Source organism: Ooceraea biroi, chromosome 3 (genome assembly GCF_003672135.1).
Source record: "Ooceraea biroi isolate clonal line C1 chromosome 3, Obir_v5.4, whole genome shotgun sequence".
In the NCBI taxonomy this organism is placed as follows: domain Eukaryota; kingdom Metazoa; phylum Arthropoda; class Insecta; order Hymenoptera; family Formicidae; genus Ooceraea; species Ooceraea biroi.
The window spans coordinates 11,851,659-11,877,693 of record NC_039508.1 but is presented as its reverse complement, the minus strand read 5'-3'; the positions used below and the strand labels follow the sequence as shown (position 1 = coordinate 11,877,693).

Sequence of the window (26,035 nt, the reverse complement as noted above, 5' to 3'; positions counted from 1 at the left end):
TGCTTGCCTGCATTATGCTACAATTAATGCTTCCATCGTAAGAGAGAGGTGCACTACACGTTTTTGCGCGGCAGTCTTTTCGTCATAATTGACTCCTGACACTTGGCCGATTCCGCCTGGATTACTGCAAAAAGATGATTGAGCGTTCTGCTGGTACGCCAAGCTACGTAATTTGTGTAATTTATGAATAGATTATAGAAACGGAATTAATAATATATCTCTCGTGGAAAAACATCAGGTTCCTTCATCATTTTTTTAGAGGTGTTTTTTCTTTTCAAGCAAGAAGGTCTGACGCTCTTCGTAATTTAATATTTCTAACTTGGAAGCGATGATCGTGACGTATCCGCGAAAGATCGACAAATATATTAGATTGTATATTCGTCCCGTTTGTTTAATAACGAATATATGTTACAATCCAATAGAAGTGAGGACACTTTCGACGCCGTTACTTTTACATCGATATTTAGTTCACGAGTTTATGTTTTATTCATACGGAACGAGGAGCTCTTTATATTTTTACCCGGCATTTGTCAAGTGAGGAACATGACAACGACTTTTTTATAACGAGAGTCTGTTTTACTGGGTTTTAGTGGGTTCGCGCAAAGTGGAGCGTGTCGGTACGTAGCTGCAAGAGATTGATTCGCGCCATAATATAATTAGAGAAGCTCACATGTGTAATCCAGTGTGTGAAACCCGATGTAAGTCAATCGCGGAGGATGCCTACCGTAACGAAATGTGTTGTTTAATACAAAACACCCGCGGCAGATTGAGACAATCTGTTTCAACAAGTAAGTCAATTATTTCGCATGATGCGTCAACATTTATTAACGCGAGAACGAATGAATTAAAAACATTAACAATCCTCATCCGGATTACGTACTAGTATCGTATATATGATATATCGTACAAGCGATATCTCGATCTTGATGCCAAAATTATTACCATTGAAATTCCTTGATATTCTCTTGATATCTCAATTTTCCAGGAAAAAAGAATAACCAGGAAAAACTTTACATTTCCTGTTCTCTCTCTCTCTCTCTCTCTCTCGCTTTTCCAAAAGCCAATTCTATCGTTTCTATCAATAGTTTATACAAAAGATTCTGCCACTAACGTAACTTAACTAAAGACACAGAAAGGCTCTTTCCAGTTTCTATGAGGAGCTTTCACTTTCACGCTTTCATCGTTCGTCCATAACGATGCCTTTCAGCCGGGTCATTTCGTAAGAGAGTGTCACTTCCGCCGTGCTTCAGCCTTCTCCGAAATTGATGAAATCCTTTCTCGACGCTTCTCCAGCAACCCGACACTCATCTCGCCAGAGTTTACCACACGGGTCGCACGTTCGGTATCTCGTCCCTTTTCTCTAAAACATTTTTCTCTAGAGAAAGATTGCGAGTTCACTTGATCGGAAAGACAAGGAGTTCGCTCGTCGATTAAGATTCCGCATTGCGCGTTTGCGGTACCTCGAATTACGTGCCAAAACGAAAACTGAAAGGCGACTTGAAAGTGTGCCAATTAAAAACAGTTAGATCTAACAATACTGATGCAATATGATGTATTTATCGATGTATTAGATCGCAGCTGCTTAATGCAACTGTAAGTGAATAACTACTGGTCCACGATACATTGCGGCACTGATAAAGAAGCGGAAAAGGAGAAATGTCGCCTGAAAGAAGACATAAATCACTAATAAGATTTCGAATTCTTTTTAATGGCTCGAGAATGTATTCCTTTGAGATATATTACTCCTAAAAGACAGATGAAACTGTGAAAGAGAAACATTTAATTGGCTGATGTAATATTAAACTGCGGATAAATGTAAATTAAATTTTAATCATCTTTTCGATCGTATCGATAATACGTTTATTACGTTTCGAGTTTATATATTATAGAATGTTCATGTAATTGCGCGTTGACAGGTTTCGGGAACCCATAGATTTCGATACGTATCACATGAATTATTCGCTCGTACCGTGCTGATCCAGAAATCTTTCGGCGGGATACATGCGTTCCATCAGCCGCGACATCGGTTACCATTACCCGCTTCGACGAAGCAAAGACGAAAATTTATGGAGAATTTATATTGCCGACCATTCGTTTTGTTTTCCGTGGATGCCACGCGATGCTTTATCACTCGCCCACGTTTCTCAAGCCGACGAAGACATGGACGGAAACAGTGACGCAGCTGAAATTTTCGGTCCCTTATGCATAATTTATCCCAGCAATTAAAGCTCGTGTTAAAATTCTCCGAAGGCAAAGTCAGGGTACGAATTTAAATGAACAGCAAGGTTGTTTAATTATTCCCGAAACGTTTAATATACAGAAAAGCTCCTCGCTCTTATCGGTTACGCGAAAATTATTGATGCCTGGATATTTTAATCAGAGAGATTAACTACTTTCACGTGACGAGGTAATCTGCATTTAAAATTAAGCTCGGCGTTTCTCGGAAGACACTCGGCACTCGGCACGTTGCGAAAAAGAATTTATAAAGTATAATATTTATTACCGCCAGACGCCGTGATGCTGTAAAGGTTCCTCATCGTAACGAGAGGATCACGAAACAAAATGTGAACAAAGGAAACAGGAAATAGCGCGGTGCATCCGCAAATACTTTAAAGGTTTTACTATAGACTGTATTATTTGCAGTACCTGACTGTACATACCGTGGTCGTACACGTTGCAAAGCATGGCGATATACAGTTCCCCGAGGTTCCCACTTTATGTCAGGAGCAAATAATATAGTACATTTGCCAGAACTCGAGAGCCGGGGAGTTGTGGTTTTCCGTCGCGGCTGGATAGATTCGCATATCGACTATGAATATGTGGAGCTCTCAATAATTTAAAGTTGAAATTACACAATCGGGATTATAATTAATAGAACGTGCTCGATTTAACGACAAAGGATAAACGCCGCCGCAGAGCCGGGGGAGAGGCTTTTTTGCTTTGCGTTTTAACTTCAATGGATATCTCGTATCGTGTTACAGCATTACGTAAAATTATGCAGAAATTATATCGTCCTTTCAATTTTCGCCGGCCCGCTTTATCGTTGAAGTTGCGGAAACACAACAGCGCAATTGTCATTTCACATATCTGCTTCGAATCTAATTTATTTAACTGCAATAAAATTGTTTAATGAAAGAGGTTGATTGATTGCTTTGACGGTAATTTACGCGAATTTCCAAGCGGGCATTTCGCAGTGATTGCATCATTTGTAACAAATAATTTATATTATAAATTCAACAAATACACCTAATGCATATCGTTTGACGTTATCTTTTATTTATCAAACATTCGTATTACGACATAGTAATAATCTAATTAATAAATTGATCTCACAGCTTCATCTATTTATTCCTAATTTTGCTAATTATGCTGGTTCTCGTGGTTGATTTTATCCTTTAGATAAGAGAAAAATGGGAGAATACGTGCGCGTGCACGACGCGTGCGCTTGTTCCGGGAATAATAATTAATTATCGGGATTCTCTTCGGCATGCCGTTCGAGGCTGATTAATGCCTGCGGGCATGAATCTTATGTTAATTAAGACGCGTCTAGATCAACCGCGAAGGTCTTTACGGTCTCGACCGAAAATTTCAGTTGCGCAATGTCTTCGTACATTTCGGGATAAATTACCGAAGAAACGTAATTAAGCCTTCTTCGATTTCTTGCGACATGCGCGAGAAGAGAAACGCGCGACACGTAACAATAAAGATTCTGTGTTAAAATATATTAAGAACAAGAGTTAAATTGTCTGACGTCAAAATATTTCTAAAAATGTCTGTACTAATTGTAAGATATATCAAGAACAAGAATTACATTTTCTGACGTCGAAATATTTTAATGCTGCATATGAAACTGCAGTTTTTATTGCTTTCAGTAATCACTTTTTCGAAGTACTTTAATGTTGCTTGTAAAATTGCATTCGTTTAGAATAACTACTTGCTACGTTTACGCTTGGTCGTACGTACGCTTGGTCCTTTACGTGTGATCTCAGAAATGAATAATGGAGAGCACTTTATTACCTCGATTAGTTATTCATCTGTACATCTAATGTTTAACTCCGCTGAATGAACAACATTGTATTACGTGAGGCGGAGTGAGACATAATTGAAATAAAAGAATTGTCGTCGCCGGTCGACTATTAAAATAGCGATCTTATCAGAGTGTCAGCTAAGAATGTCAAGGTTTAAGCATGCAATATTAAAGCGGCGTGACGCGAAGTAATTACGAATCCTTATATTATAGAGTATTAAATACATTCCCCTGCAATGAGCATTTATTACATTTCAGTAGACGACGAGGAGACCTCTCAAATATCGCAATCGTGACCGTCGCGTTTTATGCGTAAAAGATTCTTGATCACGCACAGCGATCGTTAATCTCACGAAATTGTAGCGATAACGTACAGTTAAGCATAACCGTTCATTTCCTGCCGCATTGCCTTTTACCCTTACGTGCACGGCGAGCGGTAATGTGCACGAAAATTAATTCGTGCTCCCGAGAATCATACTTTTCTTGATTCCGCAAGCTTCGATGTTCATTTACGACAAGCACGCGATGTATCGTCGGGATTTGCTGCGGTGAGATAAATATTTTCGCAAGCGTGACGTTGTAAATACGCTTGTCAATCGCCCTACGCTTTTAATAATGTTTAAGAGGGAAGACGTCGACTTTATGATAAAATTATTACAAGTTGTCATGTTCTTATCAAGTTGTTTACATCCGGTTTCCGTAATAGTTGTGAGCCGCCTGATACGGATAACAACAACGAAACGACACATTCGACCGCGGGCGATATATGGAAATGCGACTGACATTCTATCGTGAATTACGACTCGTAAGTAACGAGGCAATTCCGAAGCAGAGTGGCACACTTTTGTTATTTCTACGTTACGTAATTCGCCGCGAGAACGCGAGATTCTCACGTTTTCTTGCGCTTTCTCCGCCACGGCCACAAAAGCCAACAGATTATTTCATTATTAACGAGCCCGTGCGTTTCTTCTCCCTTTTGCGTCATCTCGTCGCGCGCGATTTTCACGGAAAAGCGGAGAATACTGCGCCTTCTCTTTGAGCTTTCGCTTTTTAAGCACAAGCCTCATTTCCAGCAGTAGTGCGCGTTTTTAATCACGATAAATAAGCTATCGTCTTTCTCTCGTAAAAGAATTAATAAACTCGTGGATTAAAAGATGAATAATGTTCCGCCAGGGCTGATCTTCTTAGAAACATATTACGAAAAATAAACCTCGAGGAAGAGAAGGGAATTAATAAGATAGACAATTATTAATGAAAGAAATATGAATAAAAATAGCTTTTGCAGATTATGTAAACTAATTATTATCGAGCTCTTCTCGTGAGCCTCGCTGGATATTTCAGAAGCGTTTCAGAAAGCGCGTATTGCAATTTACGCAGATATTGTGCGTACGTGCGCGTATCGCTCATTTGCGGTCGGATGCGGTTACAGCGGCGGAGACAAAAATGCAGATGAATGCGCATTCCGCGATTCTACGTGCTCCAGGTACGCAAAGAACCGCGGACACGTGGCGCCCGGTTTTTGCCAGCGGTCGCGCGGATCCCGATCTCCCGGGATCACGATCGCCGCAACTCGCTCGATTGGCACTCGCGAATCGTTCGCGACCGCGTCGAGTGTTAAATGTTTTTCCGCCGCTGTTGAGCTCCAGTGATATCTAAGCGATTCCGCGCGCCGATCGTAACAGGTGGCAGCCGGCCGACGACGCGTTGGTCAATCGAAGAAACGCGGGCAAAAACGATTTCCCGCGCTCGATTCCCTATTCAATTATAAATGGAAACCGCGCGCAGGTGCGAAAGCCGCTTTTTCCAGCTTAGCGTGCACCGTCGCGTGGAAAACGGGAAAAGCAGAATGGAATTTTTGGCGTTTCGGTTTTAGGTGTTCGATTCGGGATTTTTTCTTAATGCACGACGCGGAATTTCTTGTCGTTGCGAGATTTTCTCTGATACATGGACACCTTTCTCTCTTGCTTGTATCATTTGCTCTTCGGACACAAGTACGCGATGACCGTATGGTTTCCTCGATGATACACGATTTCTAGGATGACGTGTATCTTCTCGCGCGTAAACATCTATCATCGGTGATTACCAGTTTTTTGTCTTCGCGCCGCACATACGTCTCTTACGTGATGGCTCGCGTATTTTTATCCTCGTCGGAATTGCTGAGAATTATGTACGAGAGCGATTTGCGGGAAATCTTAAGAAGCTAGTAGCTAATACAATAAAGTTGAACAACTGAGAAAAGACAGACCTCTTACGGGATGCAATTTATATTTGTGCGGTGTATTTAAGGACGCAAAACTGAAAGCGTATTTCGGAGGCATAAAAATGTACGATGTTAACACTGAAAAATCTCATGGAAATGCAGGATGCAAACTAATTTTTCACGTTTGACTGAACGGATTGCTCGCCGCAGCACCGTTCTGTTTATCCTCCTACGTCAAATTTCCACCGATAATTACGAGCGTCGCTTGCTATGTCGGAGTAATTGATATTCAAAGTTATAATTAAGGGAACGCTTAGAATTATACAGCGTGCAATTCTGAACTGTATGCAGTTCGTGCGGATAATACGAGAACAGTTTGATGGGTTTACGCGGGGCCGCCTCGCCTTGTTCGCCGGATTTGTAAGCGATGACGCGCGCAACCATTCCTCCGTGCCCACGTATTAGCAAATCGTCGAAGAACACTTCAGCACGCCATTGCGGGGTTGAATTTCGCAGAGAAGTGGCTAATTGCGGTGAATCCGTAACAACCGCTTAATTCGGTCCACAAGCCAATTCCGGTATTGTCTCTGTCAGCGCTCCGAGACAACCTTTGTCGAGTTACTCGATGCAAAAACGGAAACACAGATAGATCTGTGAGAATGGGAGTGGTGATTAAATTGTGCGTATGTAGGCAGAAAATTCCTCTCTTGATATCTAGCTTTGTGTTTCTTTTTTATTATTCTTATTATTTACTATTATTTTTATTATTCATATAACTTTGCACGAGTTTCGGCATTAAGAAAATCAAATACGTTACTTGCGACTTTTAGAAGAAGTCCTAAAATTCGCTTACGTGAAAAGACGTGATCAATCGATTAATCTTGTCGAAGAAGCTCCTCGACGTCGATGAGACTTCGCTTGAACGAGTACGGATCTTGTATCTCGTCGTTGCATTTATTAGCCTAGTTCGGGAAGTACAATTGATCCGCATATCGAGTACGTGTGGCTTCGTGTCGAAATGCACTTCAATCTCTACGTATGTACACCAAGCGGTTGCCTTGCGTGCCGCAAAGTATAATCCTCCACCTTCCATCAGACCGTCGTCTGCTAGGAATGAAAAATGGACAGCCACACATTATCGACGTCTTGATCGGTCGACTTTTACAATGCAAAAATGCTTGCGACGTAAGACGCGGGATTTAGAGACGCTTCCTCGAAGGCGAAGCCCTGACAAGCTGCATCGTCACGCAAACAAGGGATTTAATCTTTGCGGTATGACGGTCACGCGAACCCGTGCTGAAATAATGGGTAACGTTAAATATTGTATCAGATGTTTTACGTAATGTATCAATATGTGGAGACGTACGCCTCGTTAGTATGGATTAATTACGACCTGGCTGCAAGAATGCCAACGGGATTTCAAATGTAATTTTCATCAGCTTGATATCTCTCGAAGTATAATGATATCAAACCGCAATAAAACACGAACACCATTTCCTTCTCGAAATTGCTCGATATTACAAAACAATTTGGTCATTAATAAAAATATATAAAAATATATATAAAGCGTTAATATATACTTTAAATTTCAATTTAAAATTATTTAATTTTTATTTGCAACGTTTCGTAACATATGCCAAATTTATCGATAATAACAGTTAAACTCGACTAAAATGTCGTTTAATTTTTCTTCAACCTTGAACCGTCTTATCCGACATTAAAAATATTTTCAATCATCGTGTCGATACGACGAGTTTTTGTGTGGGCAAAGAAAAAGCTGATAGAGTCATTGTGTAGGAAGGCTCGTCTTACACGTTTTACACGTCGTCAATCTTACCTGTTTCTGATTCACTTTATCTCTGGACAGGCAGTGGAAACTAAAAGGTCGATTCGCAATTTAAATTTCACATTTTTACGCGTTTTGACGGCGACGCTGTCGTCAAATCTCAATTGCAAATCACTCGTCCCCGTTATATGCGAACATATACGCACGTGTCTGCGTGTCATGCGTGTACATGTAGCCCGCAACAATTTGGTATTTATTGAACATGCCGTTTGTCCGCTCTTCAGGGTCGACTTGATGTCAGATGATTATCTTAGCCATTACTTTTGCACATTTAGTAAAGCCGCCTAAAAGCGGCATTTACGCAATAGCAATATGAAATTCACGCGACGGTTGCATTTACGTACATCATTTATTTACGACAAATGGCACCTGCGAGATCGCTGAAAGAGAGCCAAAACCATTTTCTATTCCCAACTGCGGAGTTCGACTTATCGACATTTCCAGATGCTTCGGTATCATCGTAGCGCAAGCTGATAAACGAGCCGTTCGTGCTTCGGAAGACATGAGACTTCATCCGCGTCGTCAGAGCTCTATTTATATGTCGTTCGTGGTCGTTTGAAGAGGTTTAATCGCGTGTCAGCGACGCTTCTTCTCGCCCCGTGATTATTTTGCAGCTCCAGACATCGTACCGAGTATCCTGATAAACGATAATCCGCTGTGCCGCGTGCGTAGGCCGCCTGACATTTCGTTGGCGAGCTGTAACCCCGCACTTTTGCACCATGCTGCAGCGATGAATATAAATAATGCATGATACGTGTACGGAATAACGGGGAACTCAGAATAACGTTATGTATTATTAAGTATCGTAAAAGGGCTATATTATTCTCATCTAAATTAATCTTTTAAAACGCGCAATCTTGCGCTGAAGGGAGAAAGTTACGTCATGATCGATGTAACTTTCAATTTAATAAAGATACAAGAGCAATAACGATGACATATAAAGTAGCAATGAACCGCGACGTTATTCGTTCATCAAAATTCTCTTTTAAACTTCCGGTATAAACGTCGCTTTTGGATGCCGCGGTCCAGCCCGACGTGAAAGCTCTCCGATCAAGCACGCGATCAAGAGAACTCGTTCCGTTTTCAGGGATGTTGCGATCGATCGATCCCCGACGGCTTCACCTACGAGCCGGGCGAAGCGCTTGATTTCTGACACCGGGCAATCGCCGACGGACGCACCGGGTCCGTCGATTACGGAGTACAGCCAGGAAGTGCGCAAGGACAGCGCGCTATATCTCGAGGAGGAAGCGGAGACGCTGACGTCCCGGAAGCCGACGACTGACGCGGATGTACCGCGCAGACAGAGCAGCGGCTACGTGAGCACTCGCGGTAGCTTCGACGATAACCGGAGGAACTCGGCGACGAGCGGTGATACACAACAGGATCCGTCCCCGTATCTGAAGGAGAGACGCAGGTCTTCGAAGTTGAGCTCAAAGGTACTCGCCGGTAGAGTAGAGGAGAGCATCGACGAGACAGCGCCAAACACATCCGAGGAGATAATGCCGACGACCGGGGTGCACAGGAAGATGTCGAGCTCTGGACTCGACATGCCCAACATCGAGGAGATGAAGGGCACAGACGAGATCCAGCATCCTCAGATCTCCCGGAAAGAAGACCAACCGCCCGCAGCGAATATCAGTAAGTAACCGCGTCATTATCGATATAATTTAACCAGGAATGGTCTTTAATATCGTAAATCCTCAAATTGGATGGAGTACTTTCAGGATCCGAGTACGGTACGGATAATTAAAGGATACTGTAGAAGAGCATCGTGAGCGAAGAGTGTATCGGTGCTCGAACGCGGAAAATCTTTATCGTTACTCTTAAAAAGAGACGCGGGACAAAGTTTGCTTGTCGCATCGCAACATTATTCCGCCCGAGAACTTTTATAATTCAGACAAGACTTCCTCGTGCAATCATTTTTTGTTTTCGTGCAAAACAATTTACGAACAAAAATTATTTTCCATAATTCCGGAATATTTTATTGACAAGCAACGAGTCGTTATTTCATTCATCGCATTTTCTTAGAAATTATTTATTATATTTTTATTACTCGATTTTTCAAGTAAATGTAACAACAGAAAACTAATTTTTTCGAATTTTGCTATATTTTCATTATCAATTTCTCTAGGTAAATTGCAGCTTCTCAAAACTTCTGCGAAGTTTATGCCTGTGAAGGATTCATGCTCCGTGGACGTCGAAGTTGTGCAACCACGGAAAAACGTACGGCTGCTGCAAAAGAAGGGGAAGATCCTTCCAGTTGATACTTTGATGAGCACCGATGTGGACGGGAACGCGATAGACCAGGTGGTGTCGATTAAATCGGAGCTGGAGGTCCAGCAGGAGGAGGATGATGATGTCCAGACGGTGACCGAGGGCAAGGATCGCAATGACGGAGCGGTCTCCGAGCTGAACAGCGCTCTGAGCGACTTGAGCGTTAAGGGGTTACATGAGGGTGACGGCTCGAAAAAGCAGGTAATTTTCGGATGCGGATTGTAAAAAAACTAAACATCCGATTAAGTTGCGGTTTGGCACTTAATTTTATCATGTTATAAACTAATAAAAACAATAATAAAGATTAAAAAAGGATGATCCATAAACGTCATCAGAGGCCGCTGAGCTGATGGTGTTTTTTTACAGATGGTCAAACGGTGTACCTCATAACTCAATTTTGGATTATCTGAGACTAAAAAACAAAATTTTTTCATTAATTATACTTCAATTCAATGCCTAAGCATTAACGGAGCCATTTTTTAATTATTTGAAAATTCACTGAATAACAAAGTTTTGAAGAAAAGATGTCGATTTTCGCGAAAAATTTGTTCACTAATTTGTTCATAAATCCCACAAAAAACTTTTTTTACAAAATCGTCAGTTAATGCTTAGAGAATATAATAACAAAGATATCTGCAAAATTTTATTGCAATCGCATCAATTATACAGATTGAGAAATCATGTACACCGTTTTAAAAAGTGTTGTTTTGAAAAAAAACGCGTGTAAAGTTTAGAAACGCATTTTTTCTGTGTTATCGAGCATCATTTCCGCTTACCGCTAATCTGCCATGCCTGCTTCATACGCTGAATGCTTCTGCTTCAAATGCAGCCTTTTCGAAGTTTTGATAATTTTATACTCATGTAACCCCTTAAGACCGAGGGATCTGCGGATAACAGTCAAACAGCAGATACGAGGAGAAGGGCCGGCGAAACGATGCCGAGCCAGCAATTGCCCGGAGACGCCAGTAATGTCACCGACAGACCGCCGACGATCGTTTGCCCTCCCTCCTCGAGCTTGCATCATAGCAGCCCGCAAGGATCGCCGAAGATCCGCAGGGCCTTCAGCAAGGAGAGCGAAAACTTGTTCGGTAACCAGGACGACAACCAGCATTTGAATGAGTACGAAGTGCAGGGCGAGATCGGAAAGGTAAGTTTGAACTTCCTTCCTAAAGTCTATTTGAAATTAGTCGGCGAGCAACTCTCTGTCGGTCCCTGTCGGTCCGCCTTTATGCTTCGTTCATGACGAAAGGCTGCTGCGAGAACCACCAGCGAATGAATGCTTCTGATAAAAATAAAAGTCGATTAGAAATTCAGATAATCGATAAATGCGAGACACAGTCCGATTCTCTGATACTTTTTTTTCATTTATTGAGCGATTTCCATTTATCGGAGTTTGCGAGAGAGTGATCGTAAATCTCGCGACTGTCAGAAGCATCGCGACGAGTAGCAATTAATTTTTACGTGTGTGCGTCTAGAGGATCTTTCCGATCTGACTGAAGCGGAAAATATTGCGGAAATCTCGCGCCAAGCCAATTTTGTGGACAGTTCCGCGTATATTCGATATCCTGCAGTCCTCCTAATTACGTCACCGTAGCATTTTAACAATCAAGCTAAATTCGTCGATAAAAGAATCAACATATCGCATTTCTCCTTCTCTCTCTCTCTCTCTCTCTCTCATTGAAGAGCGAAACCATTTCGTGGCGTTCGCGTATCAAACAAGGGAATGATATGATTATCGATATCGAGCATCAATATCAATCGACCACTTCCTCCATAACCAATAACGCACCGCGAATCATCATTTTCCAGCAATTTCCACCTCTGCCCAGTCTCCGTATCTGTTAAGAAGTAATTAACAGCCGCGTAATTACAGATCATTGTCGATAATCACGTTATACACGCAGTAATGCAATACTGCTCACAGACCGGAAATTCGTGGGGAACGCAGAAATTATTGGAATTCTCATCTTCTCACGTTCGTTTATCCGTTTTACTCGTTATAATCGCCGATGTATTTATCAGATAAGCTGATAGAAAATTTGTTACTCTAGCGAATTAATTCGCTGATGCGTCTTCTCGAGAATTACGTTTTGATCTGAATCGGTTTCGTCGAGATCTACGTGCCGTCCTTTTCAGTTGAATCTTTTCTATCAGACGTCGTTTCTGCTAATTGATTAAAAAAGAACGCTAACAACAAAGAATAATCGTTTAACTGTTCTCGCGTGAAAACTGGAACAAAAGAACAGAATGAATTAACAATTAACGGGGCAGAGATTAAAAATCACTGGCCTTCTTTAAAAGAAGGGCAAGTACTTCGGCAAATGACACTCAAAAACGGTTTACTTGAACGAGAGATCTCACAAAAGTCGGGAAATGAGAATGCCAGGCTCCCATCGATGCCTGCGCAACAGAACAGCAAGACGTGATTGGATTCAAAATAAATGCAAGAAGAAGAAAAACGAAACAATCTCCGCAATAACTTCGCACTTTGCTACTTGAGCGGGAAAGTGCGGAGTGCAGGTCGAGAAGAAGAAGGAAGAAGTTTATAGCGATCTCGAGGTTCGCGCAAGGAATTCCAGAGATCGTTTTCCAGACAGACAGACAGAGAGAGAGAGAGAGAGAGAACTACTTTTTTACAAATGAGGTTGTCATTCCGCGCACCCCCGCAAAATCGTCGACAGACAGCAAATAGAGAAAGGGAGAAATAAACTCGCGATTTTCACGATTTAATCTCTCTTATGTCTCTTAAAACTACATTTGAACTCGAGATTGAATCCCTCATCTGGGTAAGAGACGTCGATCAGAGTTGAAGTTTATACCGATTTGTTGTTTAATCAGCTCAACTCGATGATACGCTCGGCAGGGATCACGAGTATTTTATGAACGGTATATTAATATATAATAAACTGTATACGTGCGCATGCTCTCTCTTTCTTTCTAAACTTCGTTTTCGTCGCTTATATTTATCGCAAAATGGATATTTACTACGGTCGGACGTGCGCAAAGGTGACCACGCCGTGAACTAGAAAATTATACTCCGGATAGCCTCGCCTTAGTGACCTTCGACTTGATCGCTACGACGATATAGAGCGGATTGTGATAATAGCGCAGCTGAACCGCAAAAAGGGTTGTGGGATTAAAGTAAAAGGGTGCGGAGGGAATCACGAGATAAAGCACGATTTCCTCTTGTACAAATCGCGTTTACCTCGAGGGATTTAATAATGTAGTATCAATGTGGAGATTGTTTCCGCGCGAACAATTTCATCGAAGAATCAACAGAAAGAAAGAGGTCTGTAACACCGAACAAGATTGGAATTATAATAAATATCTATATGAATTTTGATATCTTTGTAATTTTTTAATTTTTCTAATATTAATCACAATGTCTTTAGCAACATTCGATGCTACATTTCTCTTGCAGCCTCGAAAAAATTAAAGATTGAATTGAACAATAACAGTCAAAATTTTAAAGAAAGAACTAAAGAATTTAGAAGCATATTTTCTTGTTTATATTTCAGGGCTCATTCGGTGTCGTGAAAAAGGTTTACAACAAATACAATCACACGCTTTACGCCATGAAGATACTGAACAAGAAGAAATTGATGAAGAAAGCGGGGATATTCGGGAGGGTGGTGCCGGGCAAAACGAGTGTCGATCCCTTGGCGAATGTTCACAGGGAGATCGCCATCCTAAAGAAGCTCGATCACCCTAACGTCGTAAAGCTGATTGAGGTGCTCGACCATCCCGACAAGAACAATTTCTACCTGGTCTTCGAATTGGTTCACAGAGGCGAAATCCTTGTTATACCCACCAACCAACCTTTAAAGGAGGAAACGGCTAGGCGTTACTTCCGCGACGTTGTTATGGGTGTCGAATATTGTGAGTCATCATAATTGTACATTTATATTTGATCATACGAAATTCACATTTTTCAAAATCGAATTTAGAAACCATAACAAGATTTTTTTCATAAGAAGATTTCATGATTCTCAAGAAAAACAAATTAAATAGTATCAATTGTTGTTTGCGCAGTGCATTACCAGAAGATAGTGCATCGCGACATAAAACCGAGCAATCTGCTGGTGGACAGAAACGACAGGATTAAAATCGCCGATCTGGGTGTCAGCACGGAGCTACGAGAGCCCGGCGAATTATTGTCGGGACAAATCGGCACTCCGGCCTTCTCGGCGCCCGAAACAACCGTCACCGGTGCGGAATTCTCAGGACCGGTGAGTACATACATTCGTATTACTGATTATAATGTATGATATAATCGATATTCACGATATCCTGGAACATCCCGAGCGCGCATGGTCATATATTTTTTTAATATAACTTTTTTTATATTTCCTTCTCTCGTTATGTAAATTACGCGTTCCTGCGTGTTAATCTATCTATCTATCTCTCTCTCTCTCTCTCTCTCTCTCTTTTCCATTATTCCCCTTACCAGAATCAAATTTCTCTGAACGCACGCTCGCTCGCGAAATATGCGATACGTTCGCAGTATGCGTCCGCAATATGCATGGTGTACGTCGGAATTGCACCAGAATAGCACCAAACCAACAACAGTAACAATAACAAGAACAACAAGCGACACGCGCGCATAACGTCGCCTGCATCGAGCGGCTGAACCCGAGATTAAAAGTCGATAAATCGCCCGACCATTACACGTCACTTCCATCCACAGACAGGGAACTCTCGAACCGCAAAGCTCGCACGTGTGAATTGACCTACATGCATCGAACCCGAGAGAGCCTCTCGACCAAACGGACCTTTCGCGCGCCTATATACACATACTGCAGCTGCAGGAAAGATTTTCCGGGCGTCCTCTCAGGCGTCGGCCTGTTTGATTAAGGACGCTTCAATTAGAGTTATTAAGCGCGCGTCGTGTCGTCTATTCCGCCGAATAATCGCCAAATGAACGAAACGGAGCGAAGCGCAAATTAACCGACGCGGCGACGAGACAATTTGCGTGTCGCAAAGCTGCATTGCGTTCGTTAAATTGCGTGTATTTGAGCTTTGAGTTTCAGGGAAAAAGAAACTGACTTAACTGTGTTGAGTGTGAGTTTTTGACGACGTTTCGTGTCTCATAGACGGACGATATAATTTCTCAATGCTGGAGAAATGACGAAGTAGGAGCGACGTATGCAATTTACGCGAAATAAACGGCATGTTCTCAGAGTTTCGTTCCATGTTTCATTTTCTTGATTCATTTTAGCGCGGATTTTTCTTCGTACGTAATTTACACACCGCTCTTAAGTTTTTAAAATTATTTTTTGATAATTGCCAATTAGGCAATTTGTAAAAAAATTGCGATAAATGCTGCTGCTCACATCAAAGTGAGCTGAATGAATCTTGGGTTACCAGAACTAACTTTAATCAGAAGGGTATTTCTACTTTTCCCACGCGCTGTATCTATTAGCGGAAACTTGAGCTAATTGTTATTTTTTTCCGCGTTTTTTTTACGCGGCTCTTTAATTATCAGGAAGGTCATGGTTCATTCAGATAATCCTCTCACACAGACTACGCCTAGATTACACCAGCCTAGATTACCTCTTTGCATCCCCAATATAATTACTATCATGATCCTCCCATCGATCTTCCCCCTGTCGTTTTTTAATCCCTTCCGTGTGTTTTCGTATCTTCTGATTTCTAATTATTGCTCCCATATTTCCTGCAACCGTCAATTATAGTGATCGATAATTCGTCAACCCCGGGGGTGTACGCTCACGCGGACGCGCGTGTCAGGAAAATGGCATGGCGTGCGCGCTAAAAATCGATTCACGATCGCGGGAGGTAGGGGAGTCGTCGCATCGGAGCTTTTGTCGCAGGAAAAGCGATACGAATCTCGTATAGTTAGTAATGGACATAAAGTTAACACTGACCGACCATATCATTACGCTTGACCGTCGATGAGAAAGAGGGAAAGAGAGAGAGACTGCGTGTTATTCAGCGCAGTGGCAACTAAATTCCACCCCCATATATCTCCAAGATTACTTAGTTGAGACTTGCGCTATCGCGTGACCTTATCGACACACGACCGATCGCTTGAATTTCCGCCACGTCGTTGTTATCTATAATGAGCGACTCACGGCCCGCGAATCTGCACGCTCGATTACGCTTAATCCAGCACAAGGGCCGGCACAGCGTACATACCGTGGCGAAATAAATCGCCAGCCTGAACGACGCAATGGCACGTGTTTGCGTCCGTAATATGCCGGAAACTGCAAGTCTGCAACAAAACGGGCCAAATCGCCCGTGATTCTTAAATAAAAACACAAAAGAATGCACGAAATGCCGACAACGCGGTATTCCACGGATATATGAGAAAAATGGAAAAAGCGCAGTGAAAGCGAAGGGTGTTTTACACATCGTGAAACAATGTTTTTCCCTGGGCATTTGGATTTTAACAAAGATACATTCTCGCGAAACTAATAATAATCAACGTAAACTTTTATTTGACAAAAACTGTTAAGTGAGATAAACTGTTACAGCATTTTCATATTCTCTCGCAAATATAATCTGCTACTTTATTTTGCGTTTCTGTAAATTTTCTTCATTTTACTTTATTTCATTTTGGTCAAAATAATTTTTCATAACGCGTACATGAGCTCGCTTTATTTGGTGTCTGGTCTGGTCTGTTTCCGCGCAATTTACAAACGTTTTGCATTTTACATATTCTCAGCTGCGCCTTCTGTTCTGTTCGCAATCCGTTTCCACGACGAAAATGTCTCTTTTTTTGTCGTGCAGCTCTTGGATATTTTAATCTTCAATTTAATCCACGTAGGTGTCCGTGTGCATGTGTTCAATGGTAAATGTTTAATTTTCGTCGTTAATTAAACACGGCTTTTAATTACCTTCGAAATTTGTTTTTCATTTATTTTATACTTATTCTTGAAAATACACAGATCACTGGATTGTGCCAGGGATCTATTTACTGTGAAACGAACGAACTAATTTCATCTAAGAGGTGTGTCAACAAAAGATAATGGAACAGATGACGATAAAGCATTCCGCAGTATTTTCATAAATACCTACTTAATATATACCAATAAAACAAAAACTTAACAACGCGAGAGAAACAAACATATAAGAAAATCTGATTATTCAGTTTATCTGAAATATATCAATTTTAATCAAATCTTGCACATACGAACTCGATAAACATGTAAGCGAGGTCAAATTAACATAAACAATTCGAACAGCAGAGAATACTAGGGAACCCCTTGATCTTTAAAGATCAGAAAATTATTATTTATGCGCCATCTACGCAGTTCCTAATCGACAGAGGATATTTTTTAAATGTCACAGTGTGAGAGTTCACGGACGTTGCGCGCTTATCTTTGTAAAACTGGTTTCCCGTAAGCTTTTTACGCGCAAGAAATCTCTTGCCTTTGTAGATCTAATAAACATAGAAGCTTGACATTTATAGATCTTTTTACTGGCAGCACAAAGAAAAAGATTTTTGTAAAGCATGAATTTTCATTAGAACATTTGCAAACTCGACTTTAGAAAATTTGATGTACATACATGTACGTATAAACCGCAATATTTTTTGCAGTCTATAAATTTCCGATGAATAATATTGCGCTCGATCTACAGCTACTTATAGAAAATTCATCGATAAATATTGTCTGTAAAAGCAAAGCGGCGCTGTATACATTTCTTCGATATATTTTTCCTATTATTAACAACTATATTTTCGCGCAATCCGTTTCTTCTCTTTTGCTTACTCTCTTTCTCTCTCCGATTCAGTGCAAAATACATCCAGCCGTTGTTCCAAAAAAATCCGAATGAAATGTTACGTTGCTAGCAAAATGCTAACAACGTTTTCATACAACGCGACCTGTTTGTATTACATAATCAGAAAGCTCGCTCAACCTCCGTGCTACACAAGCTGGAATTTGCGAATCGTATCGCAATAATGATATCTAACGGAAAGTTCATTTATGACGCATTTTAAGCAATTTTCCCGCAACATATCACCTTTCACCGTGGCCTATCGATTTTTCGTCGCGCGGCGTAAAAGTCATTCATTTAAACGCGACGAGGATGATTGTAAATCCTGTCACGCAACAGAAATTGTCAGCACAATTGAAGTATTTCGAGTATGCGTTCGGTGCATGTCCCGCATTCAATCGTGCGCAATCACCGCCCAATCCCAGATCCCCAAAAAAAATAATCAATTCAACGAAAACTCGAAAACGCGAGATCATCAATCCAGAAACTGTGACCACGATGTGAAAATGATTCCAGCCGTGCGATTTGTGGTCGATGGGGGTAACGCTGTTCGCGCTGCTGGTCGGGGATGTTCCCTGGCGCAGCTCCGACAGCAAAACCGTCCAAGCGCTCATCCGTGATGCACCGCTCGCGTTCCCCGAGGGTTCGGAGGTTTCCGCGAACTTGCGGTCGCTGATCGGCCGGATGCTGGAGAAGCCTCCGGAGAAGAGGGCCACGATCATCGACGTGAAGCAGCATCCGTGGCTGACGAGGGATGGGGCCGAACCACTGCCGAGCCAGACCGACACTTGCCGCGTGCCGATCACCGTCACCAACGAGGAGGTGACTAAACTCGGCACTCTGGTCCTCGTCAAGAACATGCTGAGGCAGCATAGTCTTCAGGTGAGCATGAAGGAGAGAATTCGAGAGAATTCGGGAGCAGAATTCGAAAGAATTGCGCCGGGTATGGCAAGCACGTATCGTGTCGATCATACCCGGTTTGATATTTTCGATCGAGTTCTATTGGACATTCACGTCCAATCTGGATGCTGAACGTGGACCAGCCGTCCAGATACGAACGGTTCACTTGCGAATTTTGCGAGCTTTTAGAATCTCGGGAACTTTAAAATTCTGCGCCAACATTACGTTTTCCGATTACTGCAGCGCGAAACTAAAATAAGAATTCTGTGCTCTTTAGAACCCATTCTTGCCTAAACGGTCCACGCGTTCAACGGCGAACAACGAGGCCGCCGTTACGACGTTGACAGGATCGGTAGGTCAGGGTGGCGTATCTTCCTCGCACGACGTGATAAGAGACGAGAAATCAGAGTGTTTCCAGAAGACCGGCAGAAGCAATTCCGCGCCGGATTCCTGTGATTGGCACACAAGCGGCAGGTAAGCCCGTTGGTTTATCGAGTAAAGGCGCTCGCCGAGCTCCTCGAATATGTATCGGATATCTCATTTTAGCCAAATTCTCTGTAAAATTTTCCGTTCGTGTAGCTGAAGCTACAACTCTACAACAGTTTATCACTATTTGACGTAAAAAGAAAATAAATAAGTTCTCTTATCTAGCGTTTCTAATAATTTTTTATTCAATTTGCGTGTTGATAGACAAGTATCGGTGGAGACTCCGCTGCCATCGGTAATGGAAGTGTCGAGTCAGGAATCGGAAGTGGATAGAAGGTAGTGCCGTTAGTAAGTAGCGCGAGATGAGGAAGCATCTTGACCTCAAAATGGACTAACGTTAAACGGAGGATAGTTCGGAAGGAAACATCGAACACGATCCAATACGCGGACACGATGTCGAAAACTGAAATCGTCAAACGAACCAACGAAAAATTAATCTTCCAGACAACGTCGTCACATCCCGATTCTGCTCTCGCTACTTACGTTGTTAGAATCGCCGGAATATTGCTCTCGGTTTCGCAGGTAAGAGCACCATGATTTACTCTTACGTTGCGTTACATGAAAATTCTGAACTGGCACACGCGGAAAATTAATGAAAATTATAAACGTTATATAAATAAAAAATATAACGTGCATTTGTGTACGAATATCTCGTATTTTATCATGGTGCCAATTGTGGTAATTTAACCAACTTTTAACTGCGATATCATATATGATACGGACGACTAAACCTGAGCATAACGACTTATAATTAACATCGTCTAGTTAAGTAGTGAAATCGATCTACTCCTATTGTTGATTGTAAAAGAAGCATTTAATATAAACGACTTATCCACTACTTTATTTGCCTGTTTTTGTTCAATCTTTCAATTTCTGTTTTCTATTAGATTTCTTTTTGCTGCTTGTTTTATTAGATGTTTCATAAAAGTAAAAAACTTCATAAAAGCAATTTTTACAATCAAAAATTAACGAGATAATGTATCTGTATGCGGTTTTCTTAACGATTGACGAAAAACGATCAAATATTTATGCACAATTTTGTCCATAAGCGTGTATGTACATATACAGTAAGAAAATGAATTTTACAATGTAAATTTTACGATGTATAATCAGGAAATTGACGGTACGAGGGTAGTTCTTGTTTCGTGGTAAGTCACGTTAAGATTTATAGTGATAATTGATAAAAATTTTATTGTGATAAATCACGATAAAATTTTTGTATTAATTAAAATCACGCGTGTATAGTTATGAAAGATAACAAGTCAATAATGCATTTAACACGGCGATTCAAAAAACACGTCTCGTCGACGTGTTTTCTTTTTCGATTCCATCAATATCGTAAGAAAAACGTTTGTAAATAACTTGAAAAGTTATTGTTGTTGCACATGCTGCCAATCCAGTGTTAGAGAAAACCGTTGTAAAAACAAAGTTTTCTGTGTCATCGGAGTATTGTAAATTGTCAGGCAAAAAATCCAATACAAATGGTTTGCATTTCATTCGTTTTTCTTCCGTTTTTGTAAAATCCTTTTTGTTTTTATTCATCATCAAACTTTAGAAATATCTTGATAAATATTACGTCATACACATATGATAAATGCACTAACCACTAGCTTTTTTATGCATTATCGATTAGAAATTTCAATATTAATAAGATGACGTAAGAGAAAGTATTCAATTATAATTAAAAGAATAAATAAAAGTTATATGAATGTGAAGAGAACTCTTTCGAAAGTAACATTTTAGAATATATAAGTATAATTGATTTCTGCAACAGTTTTCTATATTTATAGCCTGGTTAAATAATTATCTTTCGAACTGGATTGGCAGAGAGAAAAATTCAATCATAATAGTTACATGTAAACATTCGAAGAATGCGAGATTTTTTGCAATTAACTCGTCTCAATTTACAAGCCGCGTAGGTTGCGTACGTGTACTTACATAGATGTAAAGATGTGTACGTATATTATACGGAAATCATTCATATATTTTGTATGCGCGATATTTCTACTTTTAAAAGAATAGATTTCTAAACGAAGAAAGAAATCCACGATACAACGATACCCTTCTTAAATTCGTACCGTTAGATACGGATCAACTTGCTTCTTAAGTATCGATATCTGAAACGTAGTACATTACATTATAATGTACAAATAATCATATAATTTATGCATAAGAATGAAAATATTATATTATGTGTAAAATTATATCGTAACATAATATTTTAAATTATGTATTTGCATAAATTCATAATTTAAATTTCACTATGATTGCAATTTGCAGTTTGCGCTGCGTTCTGGAATGCAGCTGAATTTCGTTTGTAATTAACTTTCATTTAATCACGGATATCTGATAATTAGTTTGACCATTTCAGCGAGTTTCTGCAGAAACTTTAATTGTTACGAAAATTTTTTAACGATAAAATATGTGATTTAATCGAAATTGTTCTTTAGAGATTTTCTCAAAGATTCTTGATGAAGTACGATTGAGTAGACATGATTTCATTTTGTCGTGTAAAGATTATAATTCACATTGTAACGTTAACAACGCCAAACACACGACCAAGAAAGAGCAACCAAAGAGAGAGAGTCGCGATTTTGTCGGACTTATTAAGACATGGGGGACCATAAAACAAACGCGCGCGCGTATGAATTTAAGAGATAACTGTCAGAGCATCGAGCGTTCTGAAACGTACTCCGTTTCGAGCCTCGCGTGCATCTCGATCTTAATTCTGTACATATTATTGCCACATGGAGACTGCGATGGTCTTGTTAGATGATAAGGATAATTATTCTCGAATAATTATACTGTCGAGCACTCGCGTTCCAAACGCAAATCTATGCGAGAGAAAAGGAAGGAGAAGCGAACCAACGTATCCTTTATATTATTGCGTAGGCCAAATATAACGAGCCTTACGAAAACCGCGGATTAATCACTATGGAAAACAATTGTGCATACACTTCCTAATATTGTACGCATTTACACATTTTATTACGCACATACATACATACATATACATATGTATGTAGGTATGGATTATTAAATATATTTCATGGCTCACAAACTGAGATCTGCATTGCATCGTCGTGTGACTGACTCTAAATATCTGTCTAGCGTTGAGCCGATACAAACTGCATTTCGAGCACACGAACGATGTGAAGCAGGTCTAAGAATCCTTCCAAAAATAAGGATGAAGTGTCTACTGATAACAAATATCCTGAAATATCATGTCTATATATTATTACGTATAATATTACGCGCGATATTAATTACCGATAAACCTATGACCTGACTTCTTAATTACGATTTACGCAAAATATAATTTATTTATCCAATCTGCGTCGCGTTGAACGGACTGCTAATTCACGTAAGCATTGAGTCTTTATCTACTTAATAGTTTTAATTAATTTTGTTATTTAATATACTACGTACCTGTCATTTTACTATGCAAATTGCTGTCAATAGACACTGTCCGAGTTGTTACGGGTATACAGTTATCGTGATTTGAAAGGGTTACAGATTATACACGCATTCGTAGATGCGCCTTACGCATTGCAACGTTATCCTTTTTATCATAGATTGCACAAGATATTTTGTACCCTGTACTAGACACATACTATGTTTCTAAAATCTCGCTGTAAAGAATTGATGAATTAGCATATACTATGCTCTACGCCGACTAAATATACCGAAATATATATTATTATCAAGCGATTTAGACGTACGCATGACGAATCTCTGCACTCGATATCGTGACCAAAAGTTCTTGTGATGCTCAATCGAGGCATTTAATAGTTAATTAGGGTGTTTGATTTTATTCGACAATCAATATATTACATATTGCATATTTCGATACTTCTGTCCGTGACCACGATCTTTTTGTTGACAATTTTCGAAAGTTCTCAACACTAGATATATCTGTAGAAACTTTAACGTTTAAGCAGTTACAATTTTCATCTTCTTAGCACTTTCTCGTAAATGTTAGACACAATTTGATTCTTTCTAATAGTAAATCCAGAATATTATCAAATTCCACTTGCCAATTGGCGTATGAAACATATTTCTACGTGATCGCGCAGCATCGCTAAAACAATCGTGCAGTCTGTATCGAAATTGTTTTTCAAAATCGTCGGTCTTTTCTTCATGAAATTACACGCGATCAGATGTACGAATATCTATGAAACTTTAATATGATCGAAACAGATTGCACGATGCGAGGATCATCGCACCAGAGACTCCTAAACTAACGGACAAGATACGTAAGATAAGAAGCAATTTTACGCACTTAGACATAAAATTATAAGACGCGTTTTTCCTTAGAAAAAAAAGTTACACTAGCTTGCTACTCGCTATCTGCAATGGATTTCCAAAGGATCTGCTTCCACTCAATTTCCAGTCGATTTCGGAACTGACCGTGAAAAAGACAAATCTCTTTATGCACATTTGTATTAATTAAATATTGTAATGGCTCGTCAGTGTAATAAATCCTTTTTATCTTTCCATTAATGTCATTCCTCTCGCAAAACTCGATTCAAACATTAAATCTTTCGTGATTTAATTCCCGCACAAGTACTATCTTTCTCTCCCTCGCGTATCAGACTTTCATTAAGCCGGCGCAGACTCCTTAAAAATTTAAATGATCACTTTAGCCTCCCTGCTACTACCCTCCGCTAATTAAAATGCCGTTTTCGATAATCGCCTTTACATTCCCCATTGTGGGATCGATACGTAATAGCCAGACGGTCTTATAAGTGAATACATTCCTTAGTTGTGTCTCATGCGAACGATTCACACATCCGTTTTACATATTTATTGAGTTTTGTTGCGGTGACTTGCGAAGCCGCAACAAAGAATTGTATTGTACGCAAACTGATTAGTAAATTATTTTTTCGTAGAAGTTTCTTAAGAGAGTTTTCGTCGAATAACGTTACTCTGGCTTTCCCTTCCTTTACGGTACACGTAATGATATTTACATCTGAGTGTTCGAGCGTAAAGGTGAAAAAATCAAATTTTTGATTAAAAGATATCACTAAGGCGTGTGATCTTGTACAAAGAAGAATTTAAGACGTAGGAAAACGTAATTGTATCTAGGCCGCCAATAATCTAGGTGAGCGTAAAAAGCTTGCCCGTTGTGCCCGTTGGGATTCTTACTGTAAATTTACACTATAATATATTTTACTCTCGTGTACATCCTGTTATCCATAAATATGCCGTTTTGTTAAATAAATCATGCATTCTGATCCTGTCAGAAGCGAAGAAAACCACCCACGCGAGTTTGATTGTATCTCCTTCCCACGTGCGGCGAATATTGAGAGAAACAGGGAAGAAAAGGGAAAATAAGACGTACATATATATTATATATATATATATATATATATATATATACACAATCACATCATATAATATTATAATAAAATAATTATTTATTTATTTATCATAAACTGAAATCCATCAGATTCTCGTACTTAACATTTAACATACTTGATCAAAATAGTTCACAATAATGAATTCATCTATCAATTTTTGTATTGTACGAATCTCGAATCGCAACCAAAGCGACAAAGTACTTCTGACAATGCCTTGACCTGCCATACAAGTCGGGGACCAATATCGACGTTTGGACGAGCAGAGTCGGCTTGGCCGCGAAGCATCCGTGCGTGCCGCAACTATCAATTTTGTTAGGCAACACGGTGCCGATGGTTTGCAAAGGCGGCAGGTGAAAGACAATGGACATAAGCCACGAAAGACAATCAATCGTGGTACACTCTTACGCTCTTGCAGTGCACGTAAGTATAAAGGAGTTCTGAAATCAAGGGAAGCCTTCAGTCGATCGTCCGACTGTCGTTGAAAGTCGTAAATCGTGATATCAAAAAGTACTCAAGCATGAAGCTCCTGGGATACTGCCTTCTTTGCGTAAGTATTGCTCCAAAATTGATTAATAAAAAACCTAGTTGATGTTAACAGAAATTGTGTATGTGTGTGAGTAAAATTGTTTTTATATCTCTTCATTTGAATATCATACGCTTCCCTTGAAAAATATCAATAAAACATTTTCATATTACATATTACATATTTTCTTCATATACATCAAAATTGTATATTAATTTTATGCAGTTGTATGTAAATGTTTTTGTGTTCTATTTTATATACAATTTATATACTCACGCACATATGTATAAACTTTTATAATAATTTTTTCTTTCTCTCATTGCATTTACTAAATTGTGCATATTTTTCGCGAATATTTTTCCATCACCTTTACTAAAATATTGAATTTTTTCCTAATAAAACTACATATGAAATAATTTGCACATTTTTCACATTGAAATTTTGCAATTTTTGTCAATGAAATATTTTGCTAAGCAATCCGTGAATTTTTAAAGTCTTGATCGCAAAAAGCCACACGCAAAAAAATTTTAAATATAATCATTTCCGTAAAGAGAGATTCTCTGCGGCAATTACTGACCATTCTCAATCAGAGCGTAAAAATTGCCAATTGCAACTGCGATTACCGATGCGACTTATAATTTTCGTGAAAATAAAACTACCGTGCGACGCTGATAGA

General features: G+C 39.9%; 1 protein-coding gene across 3 annotated transcripts in view; it reads left to right on the top strand.

Moving 5' to 3' along the window:
* LOC105277028 (serine/threonine-protein kinase DCLK1) overlaps nt 1-26,035 on the top strand; it is a 62,287-nt gene that overhangs the window by 34,993 nt on the left and 1,259 nt on the right. For 2 of the 3 annotated variants that reach the window (XM_011335148.3, XM_026968463.1), the window contains exons 3-10: nt 9,161-9,711; nt 10,205-10,548; nt 11,222-11,494; nt 13,866-14,226; nt 14,380-14,576; nt 18,604-18,969; nt 19,265-19,461; nt 19,678-24,734. In XM_011335148.3, coding sequence (XP_011333450.1) covers nt 9,161-9,711; nt 10,205-10,548; nt 11,222-11,494; nt 13,866-14,226; nt 14,380-14,576; nt 18,604-18,969; nt 19,265-19,461; nt 19,678-19,753 — 2,365 coding nt within the window. In that variant the 3' untranslated portion in view covers nt 19,754-24,734. Of the gene's footprint in view, nt 1-9,160; nt 9,712-10,204; nt 10,549-11,221; nt 11,495-13,865; nt 14,227-14,379; nt 14,577-18,603; nt 18,970-19,264; nt 19,462-19,677; nt 24,735-25,289; nt 25,384-26,035 lie in introns of those variants that run through there. The other variant, XM_026968464.1, reaches the window with a different exon arrangement.